Source organism: Aquarana catesbeiana, linkage group LG03 (assembly GCF_042186555.1).
Source record: "Aquarana catesbeiana isolate 2022-GZ linkage group LG03, ASM4218655v1, whole genome shotgun sequence".
In the NCBI taxonomy this organism is placed as follows: Eukaryota; Metazoa; Chordata; class Amphibia; order Anura; family Ranidae; genus Aquarana; species Aquarana catesbeiana.
The window spans coordinates 622,467,459-622,486,946 of NC_133326.1; the positions used below are offsets into that span (position 1 = coordinate 622,467,459).

Consider the following 19,488-nt stretch of genomic DNA (forward strand, 5'->3'; position numbering starts at 1 on the left):
CTGTAAACCCTAGAGATGGTTGTGTGTGAAAATCCCAGTAGATCAGCAGTTTTGAAAATACACAGACCAGCCCGCCTGGCACCAATAGCCATGTCACTTAAAGTGATTTGTGAAGTCTTGTGTGTGTTGTTAAATAACAAACATGTTGTTATACTTTACCTCCTCCTGTGCAGTTGGTTTTGCACAGAGCAGCCCGGATCCTCCTCTTCTGGGGTCCCTCTTTGCTGCTCCTGGCCCCTCCCTCTATCCAGGGCCCCCACAGTCAGCAGCTTCCTATGAGGGGAACTGGAGCCGAGTCATAGCTCTGTGTGTCCATTCAGACATGGAGCCCCGACCCCTCTGTTCACTCTGTCCCCTGACTGACTGACTTTGATTGACATCCATGGGAGCCAATCGCTCCGCTGCTGTGTCTCAGCCAATCAGGAGTGTCTCGGACGGCTTAGACATTCGTGGACATTGCTGGAGAGAGACGGGGGTTCTGGGGGGGCTGCTACACACAAGGTTTTTTATCTTCATGCATAGACTGCATGAAGGTAAAAAAAAACCTTCTGCCTCTAAAACTCCTTTAAATCCCCTTTCTTCCCCATACTGATGCTCGGTTTGAACTTCAGCAAGCCATCTTCACCATGTCTAGATTCTTAAATGCATTGAGTTGCTGTCATGTGATTGGCTGATTAGCAATTTGTGTTATAAAGCAATTGAACAGGTGTTCCTAATAAAGTGGTCGGTGGGTGTATATTGTTATGGCACTCCAAAAGCCGTGCATTGGCGGACACCAGATCACAAGGTACCGTGCAGTTTGGTGTTCTGCGTTTTTATAAGTCGTGCATATACTACTTTTTCAGCAGTCCAGTGTGTTTTGCAGCCCACTGAAATGTGCGTGATCCCAGTGTAAACCGATCCTTAGAGTTGTTTTGTGCGTCACCTTAGTGCAGCCCATTCCACACAACAGACCAAAGATCATGCATGCCGCATTTGCAGCACTGCAACGTGTGGTAGTCTGTTGTTGCGATGTAAGTGTGTTGGAGTGTGATGGTGATTGGAGAGCTCTAGCTTCCCCTCAGCAGGGGGGGCATGTCAGACTGCTGCTTCCACCACACAATCATCAAGGGGCCTTCTGTTCCGAATACTGGCAGGAGATAGACTTTTCTACTCAGACTGTGGCTGCTCTACCAACAAAAAAACTGGAACGGGCCCTTCACACGAGCCGTCCAATCAGATCTGCCTGTCGTTTTTTTAGGCCGCTCTGATTGAAAGCTCAAGGGTAACCTATGGACAGGCAGATGTTTACAAAAGGTGATGGATCGGAGGTAAAGGATGTAAACAGATTGTCCACCAATGATGTAAACATCCACCTGCTCATAGACCTAACATGGGTCTGTTTGCCTCCACTCACAAGCTGGAACTGTTCAGATCCCCTTGTTGGAAAGGACGGCCTCCTGCAAGGATCTTAAAGTGGAATTAAACTCTCGCAATCAGCATTGACTGTATTCAAGACTTAAGCTGATAGAGTTAATAAATAGATAGGAAGGTATATTGTACTTACTTTTTTGTAAAATGTATTATTTAATTTATTTTACATTTCTTCAGTTGCTTCCTGGTTTCTGGCCTAGGCTAAAATGATGTCATACATCCCAGGAGTCTTTATGGGCATTGGGGGGGGGGGGGGGGGGCGGAAGGGCTTAACTGCTTGTGAACCGCCCCATGTAAATGTACTGGAGCAGTGCAGCCACTCTGTGCGGGATCACGTACATGTGTGCGTGATTCGGCATTTCCAGGTAAGGGGGTGCTGTGCTGTCATTTGGTACAGCACAAGGAACAGGGAGTAATAAACAGCCACTTCTGTGCTCCGTGAGCAGAGCCCTGTGTTGTTAGTAAACACAGGGCTCTACTGTCATGCGCTAAGCCGATCAGCAGGTCCCAGCCATAAATCATTGGCCAGGAAGTGCTGACTGACTTGTGCTGTACCCAAAAAAAAAAAACCAAGAAAAAAAATACATTGACTAATTACTAGTAAAGGCAGTACACAGTTAACCCTTTGATTGCCCCCTAGATGTTACAAGCTCAGCTTGTCTGCCCCCCCCCCCCCACCCCCCCCCCTCCGGTGCCACATTTGGCACCCTTTGGGGGGTAGGGGGAGCAGGTACTTGGTTTTGATAGGTACCCGCTCCCATTCCAGCTCAGTTCGCCCTGCCCCTCTTTTCCCTGCAGCCGGCGCATGCATAGTAGGGTACCAGCTGTCATGCCGCAAGGCTTCACTGCCAGTTTCCCTTAACCACTTCAGCCCCGGAAGGATTTACCCCCTTCCTGACCAGAGCACTTTTTGTGATTCGGCACTGCGTCGCCTTAACTGACAATTGTGCTGTTGTGCGACATTGTACCCAAACAAAATTGATGTCCTTTTTTTTTTTTTTTCCCACAAATAGAGCTTTCTATTGATGGTATTTGATCACCTCTGCATTTTTTATTTTTTGCGCTATAAACAAAAAAATTGCGACAAATCTGAAAAAAACGCGTTATTTTTTACTTTTTGCTATAATAAATATCCCCAAATAATATATAAAAAAAAATGTCTTTTTCCTCAGTTTAGGCCGATACGTGTTCTACATATTTTTGGTAAAAGAAATTGCAATAAGCCTTTATTGATTGGTTTGTGCAAAAGTTATAGCGTCTACAAAATAGGGGATAGTTTTATGGCGTTTTTATTGACACGTTTTTTTGTTTGTTTTTTTTTACTAGTAATGGCTGCGATCAGCGATTTTTTTTTTTTTTTTTTTTTAAGATTTTCAATATACATTTCACATTAGTATACCGTGCAAGGTATTTCGTAAATAGTATTACATTTGAACAAAGATCATTTAACATATCTTCATAAATTCTTAAAACTATAACAAACAGCCTGTGCGTAGATATGTGATGAATATTTATATTCAACATATTGATGTGTTGCTAAGCACTAGTTTGAGCTGGAAGGTTTGTATTTAAAAATATTAGATTACCAAACAAGAAAAACATTTTTTAACAGAAAGGGTAGGGAATCAGATTTTTCATGTAATTTGCCTTTTTCAAATCCAAGGATCCCATTCTTTGTACAAACGGGGTGTATTTCCATCCATATTTGCAATAATCTGTTCATGTTTATAAGCTTCATCTACTTTTTTAATAACTTCACTGATATTTGGTGAATTCATAGATTTCCATTTGCTAGTGATTGTTAATCTGGCTGCCATCAAAATCTGTAACACCATTGGTCTAAGAGAAGGTGGGTATTGGTCTATATGTATACTTAGTATGGCCAATTCTGCGTTACCTTTCCTAATGAAGCCTGTAATTTTTGATATTAATCGGAATACGGCTTTCCAAAAGCTCCAAAGAATGGGGCAATCCCATATCATGTGAAGAAGTGTGCCTACTTTGCCACAACCTCACCAACACTGGTTGGAGCTATTTTTAGAGAATTTTGCAGTTATATAGGGGGTATAATACCATCTGAGTAGAAGTTTTTGAGCTGTTTCCCAGTGTGTTGTGGATCTTGTGAAGCAGTTGTTAGATTTAATCGCCTCCAGCCATTGCTTCTCTGAGAAGGTCGTAGAGAGTTCTGATTCCCATTTTTGATGTGACGGTAGTTTATTGAAAGAGTTTTTTTGTTGTATTAGAGTGTAGAATAGGGAAATCCCTTTTTTGGTGTTAGTTGTGTCGTTCCAATAAGTCCATGCTTTATGTGGAATCTTAGTAGGTTGTAGAGGGTGTGTCTTTAAGAATGTTGTAATTCTTATGTACATGTAATAATCAGAATACTTTTGGGCTAATATACGATCAGCGATTTTTATTGTGACTGTGACATTATGGCGGACTCATTGGACACTTTTGGCGCGATTTTGGGACCATTCACTTTTATACAGCGATCGGTGCAATTAAAAATGCATTGATTACTGTGTAAATGTGACTGGCAGTGAAGGGGTTAACCACTAGGTGGCGCTGTGGGCCCTAGAGAGTGATTCTAACTGTGGGGAGGGGAGGGGCTGTGTGTGACACATCACTGATCACCGTTCCCGATCACAGGGAGCTGTGATCAGTGACTGTGTCATTAGGCAGAACGAGGAGATGCTTGTTTACATTAGCAACTCCCTGTTTTTCCTCACCGTGAGACGATCACGGGTATCCCCGTGGACATTGAGTCTGAGGGACCCGCGATCACGGTCATGAAGCCCCCCGGCAGGCGCGCACGCAAGCCGCCTCTTAAAGGGCAACATACAGGTACGTTAATCTGCCTGTATGTGCCCTTCTGCCGCAGTATATCTGCATGAGGTGGTCGGGAAGCGGTTAATGAAGATGGTACCAGTACCCGAAAGCTGATTGCAAAATCTGCTCAGGTGAGGACACCGCTGGATTCCAGGACAGGTAAGTGCCCTGATATTAAAAGTCAGCAGCTACAGTATTTGTAGCTGCTGACTTTTAATTTTTTTTGGGGGGGGGGGGGAGACTGGAGCTCCTCTTTAACCCCTTCCCAGCCAGTTTTATTAGTACAGTAATAGTATTATCACGGATCACTGTATTAGTGTCAGTTAGTCGGTTCCAACAACATGTCAGGGGTTGATTTACTCAATCTTGAGAGTGCAAAATCTGGTGCCATTCTGCATGGAAACCAATCAACCTCCAGCTCCTCCTAAACAAGGAGCTGATTGGCTACCATGCACAGCTGCACCAGATTTTGCACTCTCTATTTTTAGTAAATAAACCCGTCAGTGTCAGATTTCCCACCGCACTATTAGGCTGGATTCACACCTATGCAGTTTTAGTGCTTTTTGCATTTTGCAAATTTGCACTACAGAACGTGTTCCATAGGAAACCATGTTAAATGGACTGTAGTGCAAATATGCAAAAAGCACTAAAACTGCATAGGTGTGAACCCAGCCTTACAGTCCCACTATAAGTTGCTGATTGCCACCATTACTAGTATTTAAAAAAAAAAAAGGTCCAGTATATAATGTATACCATAGTTTGTAGACACTGTAACTTTCACGCAAACCTATCAGTATACACTTACTGGGATTTTGTTTTTTTTTTACCAAAGACATGTAGCAGAACATTTTGGTCTAAATTTATGAAGAAATTTTTTTTTTTTTTTCATTGTCTGTTTGTTTTATAGTAAAAAGTAAAAATTGGGGTTTTTTGTTTTTTTTTTTTTTTTTTTTTTTTTTTTTTTTTTACTTTTTTTTTCGTTTTTATATGATAAAAAAAAAAAAACAGTGGTGATCAAATACCACCAAAAGAAATCTCTAATATATTGTGTATAAAAAATGTCATGCGTTTCATTTGGGTACAGCATTGCATGACTGCGCAATTTTCAGTTGAAGTAGCACAGTGCTGAATAGCAAAAAAATGGCCTGGCCATGAAGGGGTAATAGTGGTTAAAGTGATTTCCCAACAAAATAATGCACAGAGACATGGATGGATGGGTACGTTTGCTTTGGATATTATAGATAAATGGCGTTTTCAGTGTGTTGTGTTCAGACACAGTTAAGTTTCGGTTAGCAGACTAAACCAAAAAAAACAAACACATTCCCCCTTCTACACACATGAGGTGGATGAAAGAATTTCCCCACCCCACCCCATCTCACTGCTGGGAGGATGTATTCTGAAAAACAGGCCCAGTGATGTCAGAATACAGTGATCAGCGGCTGGAGCTGATTGGCTGCAGCCACTGGTTGAAACTTTTCCAATTGACAGAAGTCAATCAGCTAATCAATTCTGTATAATGGGGGGAGCCCACACACTGATGAAGATTGGAGCTGCAATAAATGTCGTGCAGCTTCTTGTGTCTCAGACAAATGTTCACTTCTTTGTACTTACTTTGCTTTTTTTATTTTTTTTTCCTCCCAGACCAGATGAGTTCATCCAATGTGAGGATCCGATGGATCATACAGGAAACGTGACCATGCAGCAAGAGATTGGCTATGGCTGTGCCAGGGTAAATGTTGGAGTACCTGCTGTTGTTTATGGATTTGTTTCTTTATAATTTCACACTTCTGTGGTTAAGGGCTCACGCAGGCAAGTATACAATAGGCTGTGTTCAGGTTGGTAATATGTACAGATCTGAAAGCACAGCAGTATTGTGTGCTGTGGGACCAGTCATACAGGTGTACAACTTAAGTGTATGTTACCCCAAATTTTTATTTTGTTTTCTATGTGTATGTTCACATTTTGTATAAGGTTTTTTTTTTTTTTTTTTATAAATCATAGTCTCTATCATTTTCATGTACTTCTTCCATCTGAAGTACCTGATTGATCTCACCAGTCACCTTTTTTTTTCTTTACTGACCACACAAAGCACAGAAGCTGATCTGTGTTGGCGTGGTCAGTTTTCATCCCTTGGCGGGCCATTTAGAGGTAAACAGGACAACTCTGGCCTGCCTCTGACCCCCTCCGAGTCCTGGCTGGCTGGCCGGCCTGCCTCTGACCCCCTCCGAGTCCTGGCTGGCTGGCCGGCCTGCCTCTGACCCCCTCCGAGTCCTTCCTGGCTGGCCGGCCTGCCTCTGACCCCCTTCCAATCCCAGCACGGAATTGTAAACTTACTTTAACTAAAATTTTGTTGTTTTTTTTTTTTTTTGCTTTTTTGCTTTATTTTTTTATTTGTAAAGATGCATTTAAACTTCGCAAACGCATGCAGCCAAAGAAGAATTTGACAGTGTCTCTTTACTGGACTTTTATAAGTTTTTATCTTCCCAAAGAAAATCTCCCCACTTTTCACAGTCGTGCCTTGTTCATGTTATCTGTTTTCGGCAGCACCTATATTTGTGAGCAACTATTTTCAAGGATGGAATACACAAAGGGCAAAGTTAGAACTAAAATACCTGATGAGCACCTTGAGAATTCATTGAGAGTTGCTACTACATCCATTTAGTTTATCAAAAACGATGTAAGATATCACACTAGTTTTATATTGCCCCCTCTTAATTTTAAATTAAAAAAACTTACAAAAAAAAATGAAGTTTTATTTCTCAGATGCATTATTTATATCAGTGTTCATTAACTTGTGATCTGCCCGACTATTTCTGCTCATCAGCTATGCTTATTGTTGGTGTATTTTATGTCCTCTTCTTCCAATGTGGCTCAGGAAGGTCAAAAGGTTGTAAAAAGAAATTAAATCCGGATGGCCACACTCCAACGTTAATTTCTTTATTGGTTAAAAACCATGCAGCAAGAGATGGAATCAACAGCTAACCTGTTTCACACCGTAACTACTGGTGCTTACTCATAGGTGACTCTATAGGCAAAAGACAAAGATTTATATACACAGGCCAGTACAAATTAACAGAGTATACGAGGTGCGCCCAATTGATTAATTGAAAAATTGGTAAATTAGTGGATACTCATTACACATGGCAACTCTGCTCTGATTAAATCAACATCACATTTGCCAAGACCCATGTCTCACACAATGTTACCATTTTGATGCAATTTTAAACAATAGAGACCAAATCACTACTAAAGAGTGTACATTTGGTTTTTATATAGCTGATGGCATGTCTATACCTCTAAAATCTTGTATAGGAAGTAAAAACATCAAAAGACAAAAAGCAAAGAACAAAAAACGAACATTGCTGAAGGAAAACGCATGCTTATGAGAACATCTGCAAAAATTGGCATCAATGTCAAAAGATTAATGAATATATCTCATTGAATGCAGTATTCCATATATCAAAAAAACTTTTATTTTGTTGTGTTAAAGCTTAGTATATGTGTGTGTGTATATGTATATGTATGTGTATATATATGTATATATATATATATATATATATATATATATATATTATAACAATGATGTTCCTCCCATGAAGCTGCCTTTTTGCATGTCTTTTTCAAGTATGACAACCAATCATCCAAACTACCAGCCCTTTCATGACCTGGCCACTACCGAATTGTATCCTTCTATGTTAGTTCACTATGTCAACCTCACCAATATTTCCAACACATATATTTTATTTCTCAGTTTAAACTTTTGAGGTGTTGTTTCTTTCTCGAACATCACGGGACACAGAGCCTCAGTAATTACTGATGGGTTATATAGGTATCACTGGTGATTGGACACTGGCACACCCTATCAGGAAGTTCAACCCCCTATATAATCCCTCCCCCTTGCAGGGATACCTCAGTTTTTACGCCAGTGTCTAAGGTGATGGACGTGTAAAGATGTCCTGTGCTGAGCTCCAAAGGGAATATCCTAAGATCCTATACTGGGGCAAGCCAGGCGAACCGGATCCATTCAAAGTGTCTTTTCATGGCCGAATTGAATGGTACCCGGGCCTCGTGTCTGAAGAAACGAGGTTTTACCCGTAATGCTTCTCTTTTTAGAGAGCTGGACCCCGCAGATCAGAAAATGGCTTTAAACTTCCTAATTTCTGGCGAGGTGCTTTACGGTCCCAGAACTGTTGGATCCCCCTATTCGTAGGGGGCCCCAGTCTCTGACGGTTTTTTCAAACGGAGCCCCCCGTGAGAGGTGAAGATTGGGTCTGTGTAAACAGCACCCTGCAGCTGGATAAGGTAAGAGGAGATTCCACAGAATTTTTGAGTTCTAGTGGCTTTTCTCCTTTAAGGTAAATGCATGCTATGCCTATTGTGACCACCGGGGGCTGCCAAGAGCACAAACCTGCACATGCTGACTGTCTGTCTCAGTGTTTGTTCATCGCTGTTTATGTCCCAGCGTCTCAAGCCGGCTGCAAGGTAAGATGGAAGGGGGGATTTCTCATGTTTGAATGTTCCCCCCCAGGCTAGAGAGGGGCCACAGGGGTCTAGAAAGTGGTTATACCACCCGGGCTCTGCGGCCTAATGGCCACTATCTCTGAAGATAGCTGTTCAGGCAGATCTTGTTACCAGCCTCCCTCCCACCCCACCCCCGCCCCCCCCCATCCCCAGCCTTTCTCCAGAAGCATGACAGCCAGCGCGGGAAGCACTCGTTTTTTTCAAAACTCGAGGGGGGGGGGGGGCGGTAGAGGAGGGGGCGGGACGTCGGCACAGGTGCTTAGACTCCCACTCAGGCCAGCTGCAGGCTATTAAAGGCACTCTGTACAGGTGCACACAGCCTTCTGAGAGACACAGAGCTGACGGTCGCATGTAAGGTGGGACACAGGCATTCTCCTAGGCAGCATTTACTGAAGTAACACCAGACTGAGCATTGGGTAGCAAGGCTTTTAGCCAGACTACATCGCTCAGCGGGCAGTGTTCATTTGTATACCTCACACCTTGTTGCTTTGCACTATGGGTAGAAGAGGTTCAAGCACCCCAGGAACCAGAGACACTAGGGGATCTCGTTCAGGTTCTGAGGGGCCCCTGTCGGCAGCATCCTCCCCCCCTAAAGATGGGCCAGGGACGGCTAGCCAGGGAGAGCCATCGGGGTCAGGGGCTACACCTGCTTCTGGCACGTCAGCCCCTGTATATATTACACAAGAGGTTTTTTCCTCAACCATTAATGGTCTAGAGGAAAGATTAATGGCCGTGATTACGTCTTCACTCAGTGGAAGAAAACGCACTAGGCTTTCCTCTGTTCCCCAAGACCCTCAGACAGAGGAGCTCTGGGATAAAGGAGATGAATCCCTTTCAGAGGATCGGGATGGGACGGATGATTCCTCTTCGGAGGAATCAGGTGGAGAGGGACTCTCTGCGACTTCCCAAGAGGAGAAAGTCTTGGTGCAGATCCTTACTGGATTGGTCCGCTCCACATTTAAGTTGCCCATACCTGAAACTGCTAAAGAATCCTCTTCTGCTTTGGGGTCACTGAAACCTTTCCAAGCAGCACATGCTTTTCCTGTTCATACTTTACTTGAAAAGCTCATTTATTCTGAGTGGGATCACCCAGACAAACGTTTTTTTCCGCCGAGAAAGTTTTCAACACTTTATCCGATGGAAGAAAAGTTTATTAAAATGTGGGGAATACCGGCTATTGATGCCGCCATTTCCTCCGTAAATAATAGCCTGACTTGTCCTGTAGACAATGCTCAGATGCTCAGGGATCCTGTAGATAAAAGGATGGAATCCCTATTGAAGGATGTTTTCTCCTTAGCAGGATCAGTGGCCCAACCTGCAGTAGCAGCGATTGGAGTCTGTCAATACTTAAGAGACCGTGTTAAGCAGGTCATCAAAGTATTACCTGAACAGCAGGACCAGGGGTTTGCTAACCTTCCAGCGGCCTTATGCTTTGTGGTTGACGCCATTAGAGATTCTATCGTGCAAACCTCCCGTCTTTCACTGGGGTTGGTGCATATACGTAGAATCCTATGGTTGAAAAATTGGTCAGCCGAAGCACCATGTAAGAAGCTACTGGCTGGGTTTCCATTTCGTGGTGCAAGGTTGTTTGGAGAGGACTTGGATAACTATATCAAGAGAATCTCTTATGGGAAAAGCACTCTCTTACCTGTCAAGAAGAAGAGTAAGCGTCCCTCTTTCAAACGGACTCTTTCCCCAGCGCCGGGGGCTTCAGCCTCCAGGCAGTCTCGACGGCCGCCTCCATCGGGGTCCAGAGACAAGAGTCAACCCCAGGGACAAAAGAAGTCCTGGGGAAAGAAGCCTACTAGGCAAAACACTAAGACCTCTGCATGAGGGGGCGCCCCCGCTCACTCGAGTGGGGGGAAGACTGCGACAGTTCTCAGAGCTCTGGCAGGAGGACTTCCAGGACAGATGGGTAATCTCCACGGTAACCTTAGGGTACAAGCTGGAGTTTCAGGAATTCCCCTCTCCTCGGTTCCTCAGATCAAGTGTTCCCAGAGACCCAGAGAAAAAGCAGTCGCTCCTTCTAGCGTTAGAGCGACTTTTGTCGCAGGAGGTCATTATGATAGTTCCTGCAAAGGACCAGGGATTGGGCTTTTATTCCAACCTTTTTACGGTCCAAAAGCCAAATGGGGATGTCAGGCCCATTCTGGACTTAAGGGATCTGAACCGATTCCTAAGGATTCAATCCTTCCGCATGGAATCAATTCGAACAGTAGTTCCCACCCTGCAGGGAGGAGAATTTCTGGCATCAATAGACATCAGAGATGCATATCTGCATGTGCCCATTTTTCCTGCTCATCAGAAGTTTCTGCGCTTCGAGGTAGGAGGGCGCCATTTCCAGTTTGTGGCTCTGCCTTTCGGGATAGCCACTGCACCTCGAGTGTTCACAAAGATCTTGGCTCCTCCTCTGGCCAGATTAAGGGCTCAGGGTATAGCTGTCATAGCATACCTAGACGACCTGCTCTTGATAGACCGGTCGGTAGCCTCTTTGAATGGAAACTTGAGGACCACAGTCAGGTATCTAGAACACCTGGGTTGGATCCTCAACTTAGAAAAGTCTTTCCTAAAACCAGTAAGAAGACTGGAGTATTTAGGTCTGATTATAGATACAGGCCAGGAGAAAATATTTCTACCCTAGGCAAAGATCACTGCTTTGAGAGAGCTGATTCTGACAGTAAGGACCAAGAAGGGTCCCTCAGTCCGCCTTTGTATGAGGCTACTAGGGAAGATGGTGTCTTCATTCGAAGCAGTTCCCTATGCTCAGTTTCACTCAAGAATGCTGCAACACAGTATTCTGTCGACCTGGAACAGGAGAGTTCAGGCATTAGACTTTCCGATGCACCTGTCGCATGCGGTGCGTCAGAGCATCAATTGGTGGCTCATACCTGAAAACCTGCAGAAGGGGAAATCCTTTCTACCGGTTACCTGGACGGTGGTAACAACAGATGCCAGTCTGTCAGGTTGGGGAGCAGTTCTGGAACAGGCTGCGGTCCAAGGGGTATGGTCCAAGACAGAGAGGACCTTACCCATCAACATTCTGGAGATCCGGGCGATGCATCTAGCTCTAAAGGCCTGGACTATCAGGCTACAGGGTTGTCCGGTCAGGATCCAGTCCGACAATGCCACAGCGGTGGCTTATGTCAATCATCAGGGAGGCACCCAGAGCCGAGCTGCTCAAAAAGAGGTGAACCAGATCTTAGTCTTGGCAGAGATGCATGTGCCATGCATATCGGCAGTTTTCATCCCGGGAATAGAGAATTGGCAGGCGGACTATCTAAGTCGCCAGCAGTTACTTCCAGGGGAATGGTCTCTGCATCCCGACGTCTTTTGGGCCATATGCCAAAGATGGGGGGTTCCAGATGTAGATCTCTTTGCATCCCGATTCAACAAAAAGATAGACAGATTTGTGGCAAGGACAAAAGATCCTCTTGCATGCGGGACGGATGCGTTGGTGATTCCGTGGCATCGGTTCTCACTGATTTACGCATTCCCGCCTATTCTGCTACTACCACGACTCCTTCGCAGGATCAGGCAGGAAAGGAAGTCGGTACTTCTGGTGGCCCCCGCTTGGCCCAGAAGGACTTGGTATGCAGAAATAGTAAGGATGACAGTAGGTTCCCCGTGGACACTACCGGTACGCCGAGACCTGTTATCTCAAGGTCCAGTGTTCCATCCTGCCTTACAAACGCTAAATTTGACGGTTTGGCTATTGAGACCCACGTTCTGAAGAGTCGTGGGCTGTCAGGTCCTGTCATATCTACCTTGATTAATGCAAGGAAGCCAGCTTCCATTATGATTTATCATAGAGTCTGGAAAGCTTATATAACCTGGTGTGAATCCAGAGGTTGGCATCCCAGGAAATATGTCATAGGTAGAATTCTTGATTTTCTAAAATTAGGATTAGAGATGAAGCTGGCCTTGAGTACCATCAAGGGCCAGGTCTCTGCTTTATCAGTATTATTTCAGCGGCCACTTGCTTCGCATTTTTTGGTCCGAAACTTTATGCAGGGGGTGATGCGTCTTAATCCTCCGGTTAAAGCGCCCCTAAACCCCTGGGACTTGAACTTGGTCCTGGCTGTGTTACAGAAACAGTCTTTTGAACCAATAAGTCAGATTCCTTTGGTCTTGTTGACAAGGAAATTAATTTTTCTGGTGGCCATCTCTTCTGCTAAAAGAGTATCAGAATTAGCAGCTCTTTCCTGTAAGGAGCCTTATTTGATTATACACATAGATAGAGTGGTACTACGCCCTCATCCTAGTTTTTTACCGAAGGTGGTTTCTGATTTTCATTTAAACCAAGACATTGTTCTACCTTCCTTTTTTCCAGATCCCTGTTCTCCGGAAGAGAGATCTCTACATTCGTTGGATGTAGTAAGAGCAGTTAAGGCCTATCTAGGGGCAACTGCTCAGATCCGCAGGACGGATGTTTTGTTTGTGCTGCCAGAGGGTCCCAATAGAGGACAGGCAGCGTCAAAAGCTACCATTTCTAAATGGATTCGACAGTTGATCATTCAAGCTTACGGTTTAAAACAGAAGATTCCTCTGTTTCAGATCAGGGCACATTCCACAAGGGCTATTGGTGCTTCTTGGGCAGTGCATTACCGGGCCTCTATGGCTCAAATCTGCAAGGCCGCAACCTGGTCTTCAGTTCATACATTCACCAGATTCTATCAGGTGGATGTGAGAAGGCATGAGGATATCGCCTTTGGGCGTAGTGTGCTGCAGGCAGCGGTACAGGGTCCTCAGGTCTGATTGCACCCTACTTGGTCGTGGTCCCCCCCCCTCAGGTAGCATTGCTCTGGGACATCCCATCAGTAATTACTGAGGCTCTGTCCCGTGATGTTCGAGAAAGAAAATAGGATTTTTTAAAACAGCTTACCTGTAAAATCCTTTTCTTTCGAAGGACATCACGGGACACAGAGGTCCCGCCCCTCTTTTAATACACTATATTGCTTGGCTACAAAACTGAGGTATCCCTGCAAGGGGGAGGGATTATATAGGGGATTGAACTTCCTGATAGGGCGTGCCAGTGTCCAATCACCAGTGATACCTATATAACCCATCAGTAATTACTGAGGCTCTGTGTCCCGTGATGTCCATTGAAAGAAAAGGATTTTACAGGTAAGCTGTTTTAAAAAATCCTATTTTTTCTTCATATGCTGATGTAAGGACATAAGGACGTTTATAAGTTTTATTGTTCATTGAATGTACTTTCTATGACATTGTCTTGTTACTTGAGTAATAAAATAAAAAAATATTGAAAGTCAAACTACCGGCGACAGTAAAAGAGGGTATCAGTACGACGGGGACTATCGCATGAAAAGATGCAGGACCTCTCCCACCATCCCATATAGAGATTGGCAAGGGAGGGGGAGAACTCTTGGCTCCCATCGAGGCCCCGCATCTTTGCAGGTAATAGTCTCCGTTGAACATGAAGTAATTGTGCGTGAGAAGATATTCTAAATACTGTAAAATGAACTCCTGATAAGATAAAGAATAACCACTGTAATTAGACAGAAAAAATGATACTGCTCTTAGTCCCAAGGAGTGGGGGATGCATGAATAGAGACTTGGTCAAAAGGTTGGACACCCCTGCAGGATTCAGGTATACTGAAATTACTCTATGCTGCCCCAAGAGCCTGTGTTAGAGTTAATGGCTTGCAGTCCCCATTCTTTAATCCTACATAGAGGCACCAGACAGGGTTGCCCCTTCTCCCCTCTCCTTTTTGCCATAGCTGTAGAGCCATTGGCCTGTTTGTTTTGTCACTCCTCAGATGTCTCAGCACTAGTGAGAGGCTCTTTGGAGGAAAAGATCCCTTTGTACGTAGACAACACACTCTTATTTATCTACCATACTCCAACTTCTCTTCCAGTGGTAATGCAACAGATGTCTTTGGAAGGTTCTCGAGGCTTGCCATTAACTGGGGGAAATCGATATTGCTCCCTATAGATCCACTACCCCCCTCGTTGGCACATCTTAATGTAGTTCCTTTGCTTAAAAACTTGGGGTTTAATAAGTCTTAACTCTCCTAGAGATTTCATCTAAGATATATTCTCCCTTTGTAAATTTCAAAAGCAATATAAAGTGTGGTGCAAGTTACCTCCTTTTTGTTGTTGGGAGAATTCATTTGCTTAAAATGATTTGGTTGCTGTATTTTCTCCATCCATTCTCCTATATGGAGAACCCCCGAGGATGTTTGCAAGGGTTAATAATATATTTAGGCACCTGATCTGGAGGAGGAAGTCGTCAAGGATAAAATTTGAATTTTTACAATATCCTTTTGATGCAGGAGGTTTATCTGTCTCCAATCCATCGATCTACTTCTTAGCGGCCCAGTTACAACAGCGAGGTGGAACACTGAAATCTCATCCTAAATCTTCCTACAGCCTATGCTAATTTATGAGTCAAAGTTGCCAACCTTTATATGCTTTGGAGATGCCAGTTCAAAGGGTTTTGCCGGTATCATTCCCTACTCTCTCTCTCTTATTCCTTTCTTTTTTTTTTTTTTTTTTTTTTTTTTGTGCAAAATAAGGGTTGTAACGGAAAAAAAAAAATATTGGGAATTTTCTTGTTTTTACAAAATTTGCCCCCATTTGGGATAAACCCCTTTTTACTGAAATTTTTACATATGTACGCTGGAACAACTCTATAATGGTTGTACTTTAAAATCTTTTGCACAATTAGTGGCAGAATTTGAGATTAATCCTAATTGGTTTTAACAATATCTCCAGCTTAGCGTATTCTAGCTCAGCCTAATTTGGAATTTTTAATTTTTTTTTCATCCACGCCTCTCATTAACACTATAGTTAATGCGTCACCAACTAAGAACGGCCATACACGGTTTGAATCTTGGCCGGTTCAGCAGGAGGCTAACTGTTCAAATCTCAGCCGGTTCCTGCTGAACTGGCTGAGATTCAAACAGTTAGTGGGCAGGCTGAATGTCCCAAGTTGATTGTTCAACTTGGGTACAACCCGTCTGCTGGATTCCCTTGCAATTATCGCTAGCGGCTGCTATAGCATAATCACTGATTCCTCTGTCCGCATTGTCTGTGTTGATGGGGGAATCCATTCAAATTTCTTTGGGTTGCAGGAAAGAAATTCACACCGTGTATGGCCGGCCTTAGGAATGAATTTCGAACACCTACCATGGATTATTAAATCGGTTCCTCTTAAGGTTTCCTTTTGTTATATAGATCTCAATGTGAGAGAGAGTTAGCTGGGAGGATATTCTACAATGCCTTCAAAGTGTTTTCTTATCTCCCGCTCATAGACCTACACAAGTATTTATTTGTTTATCGTACATCACGGAACACAGAGCCACAGTAACAACTGTATGGGTTATATGGCACCTTCAGGTGGTGGACACTGGCACACCCTAATTAGGAAGTTCAATTCCCCATATAACCCCTCCTTTTTCCGGGAGTACCTCCGTTTTCTTCGCCAGTGTCTTAGGTGTTGGTCACAAGTAAAGATGTGCTGTGCTGAGCTCCGCTGGAATATTCTTTACTGGGGCAAGCCATGCAAATGGATCCATTCAAAGTGTCTTTTCCAGGCTGAATTGAATGGTACCCGGGCCTCGTGTCCGAAGAAACGAGGTTTTGCCTGTAACGTTTCTCTTTTTAGAGAGCTGGACCCCGGGATCCAGTATTTGTTTTTTTCAGCTATATTCCTGGCGGGGTGCTTTTTACAGGCCCAGGGCTGTGGATCCCCCAATAAAAAAAAAAAGGGGGGCCCCAGTCCCTGAAGGTTTTCTAAACTGAGCCCACCGTGAGAGGTGAAGATTGGGTCTGTTACCACAGAACCCTGCAGCTGGATAAGGTAAGGGAGATTCCTAGGGAATTTTTCAAATTCTTGTGGGCTTTCTCCTTTAAAGTAAATGTTGCTATGCCTATAGTCACCAGCCTATAGTCACCATAGCTGCATGCCTCATCCGGCCTAGGCTCCAGATAAAGTCGTGGGAAAGGGGTGTTTTCTCCTCCTAGGAATGTCCCCCCACCTGGATAGCTTTCCTCCAGGCAGTGGGAGCATGGCATTAGACGGCGGTATGCCGCTCCCGCCGCCATTACGAGGGTTCCCATCGGCAGCTCTCCTCCTCCCCCAACCCTCCTCCATGCGGTCCGGTCAGGATCGGAGCCCGCTCTCGTAGGAAAACGCAATTTAGCGTCCACGACGCGGCCTGCATAGCTATAAAATGCACCTTTTTTCAGGTGCATACAGCTAGGAGGGACACAGAGCGGACAGGGGACATGTGAGTGATTGACACAGGCATTCCCAGGCACATTTACTTTAAGCATCAGGCTGAGCTTAATAGCAGCAGCAGTTTCTAGACTATTGCTCAGCAGTGGGTGCAGTTTTTTGGTGGTACCTCTGCGTTTGTGCTCAGCACTATGACCAGAGGAGGTGTCAAATGCCGCAAAAAGAGCACGGACGCAAAGGGGTTGCCCTACGGTCCTAAGGACCCTCCCTCTGCAACACCATCCCGTACTAAGGAGGCTAGTCGGAGTGAGCCATCAGGGTCATCAGGGGCTGCAATTGCTTCTGACACTTCAGCCCCTGTCTATATAACTGAGCAGGTTTTCTCAGCTATGAGTGGGTTAGAGGAAAGATTAGTGGCTTTAATCACATCTTTACGGAGTGGAAGAAAATGCAGTAGGTCGCCTTCTACCACCCAGGATCCCCAAACGGAGGAACTGTGGGAGGAGGAAGATGAATCCCCCTCAGGGGACCGTGAACAGGCTGATGATTCCTCTTCCGAGGAATCAAGTGGGAAAGGACCTTCTTCAGCTTCACATGCTGAGAAGTTGCTGGTGCATTCTCTTACTGAAATGGTCTGTGCCACATTTAAGCTACCCTTAACAGAGTCAGTTGAAGAGCCCACTTCCTGTTTGGGTTCACTAAAGCCCCTGCAAGCCTTGCGTGCCTTTCCTGTCCATTCAATACTAGAAAAGCTTATGTATTCTGAGTGGAATCACCCAGATAAGCACTTTTTTCCTCCTAAGAAGTTTTCAACACTTTATCCTATGGAGGAAAAATTCACTAAGATGTGGAGTATACCAGCAATTGACGCTGCTATATTCACTGTGACTAAAAGTTTGACTTGTCTGGTTGACAATGCTCAAATGCTTAGGGATCCAACTGATAAAAAATTGGAATTCCTGTTAAACATTTTCTCCCTGGCAGATTCAGTGGCTCAACCTGCAGTGGCAGCAATAGGGGGGAAGGCCAATCCCATGGCCCCTACCACCACGTCCAGACCTGCTATCGCAGGGACCAGTGTTCCATCCTACTTTACAAACGCTAAATTTAACGGTTTGGCTATTGAAACCCACATTCTCAGTGATACCTACCTTGATTAATGCAAGGAAGCCATCTTCCAGGGTCATTTATTACAGAGTCTGGAAGGCATATGTTTCTTGGTGTGAATCCAGGGGTTGGCATCCCAGAAAGTATGTCATAGGTAGAATTCTTGCTTTTCTGCAAATGGGGCTAAAAATGAAACTGGCCTTGAGTATTATCAAGGGCCAGGTCTCGACCTTATCAGTATTGTTTCAGCGTCCGCTTGCTCCGCATTCTTTGTTCTGAGGCTTTATACAGGGGGTAACGTGGCTTAATCCACCGGTTAGGGCACCCCTGAACCCTTGGGACTTGAATTTTAGTTCTGTCGGCATTACAGAAACAGCCTTTTGAGCCGATATGACGTATTCCTTTGGTCCCTTTGACAAGGAGGCTAGTTTTTCTGGTGGCCATTTCTTCTGCAAGAAGGGTAGCAGAGTTGGCGGCTCTTTCTTGTAAAGAGCCATATTTAATCGTTCACAAGGATAGAGTAGTATTGCATCCTCATCCTAGCTTTCTGCCAAAGGTGGTTTCAGGTTTTCACCTAAACCAGGATATTGTTTTGCCTTCATTTTTTTTCAGAACCCTGTTCTAAGGAAGAGAAGTCACTACACTCTTTTGGATGTAGTGAGAGCAGTCAAGATCTATTTGAAGGCGACTGCTCAGATTCGAAAAACAGATGTTTTGTTCGTGTTTCCTGGAGGTCCTAGGAACGGACAGGCAGCATCAAAATCCACTATTGCCAAATGGATTCGGCAGGTAATTATTCAAGCGTATGGCTTGAAAAAGAAGGTTCCACCTTTTCAGGTCAAAGCACACTCCACCGCGGCTGTTAGTGCTTCCTGGGTAGTGCATCACCAAGCGTCCATGGCTCAAATCTGCAAGGCCGCAACCTGGTCTTCAGTCCATACATTCACCAGATGCTATCAGGTGGATGTAAGAAGACATGAGGATATCGCCTTTGGGCACAGTGTGCTGCAGGCAGCAGTATAGGTCCTCAGGTCTGATTGCACCCTACTTTTGTTTGTGTCCCCTCCCCACAGGTGGCGTTGCTCTGGGAATTCCCATATAGTTATTACTGTGGCTCTGTGTCCCGTGATGTACAATAAAGAAAATAGGATTTTTATAACAGCTTACCTGTAAAATCCTTTTCTTGGAGTACATCACGGGACACAGAGGTCCCTCCCCTCTTTCTGGTTAGTGTATTGCTTTGCTACAAAATTGAGGTACTCCCGGTAAGGGGAGGGGTTATATGGGGAATTGAACTTCCTGTTTAGGGTGTGCCAGTGTCCATCACCTGAAGGTGCCATATAACCCATACAGTTATTACTGTGGCTCTGTGTCCCGTGATGTACTTCAAGAAAAGGATTTTACAGGTAAGCTGTTAT

At 44.5% G+C, this 19,488-nt stretch overlaps 1 protein-coding gene across 1 annotated transcript in view; it reads left to right on the plus strand.

The window, feature by feature from the left end:
- Positions 1–19,488, plus strand: part of TM2D2 (TM2 domain containing 2) — a 31,780-nt gene that overhangs the window by 7,731 nt on the left and 4,561 nt on the right. Inside the window, exon 2 of the mRNA XM_073622350.1 lies at positions 5,884–5,971. Within this exon, the coding sequence (XP_073478451.1) occupies positions 5,884–5,971 (88 nt within the window). The remainder of the gene's footprint in view (positions 1–5,883; positions 5,972–19,488) is intronic.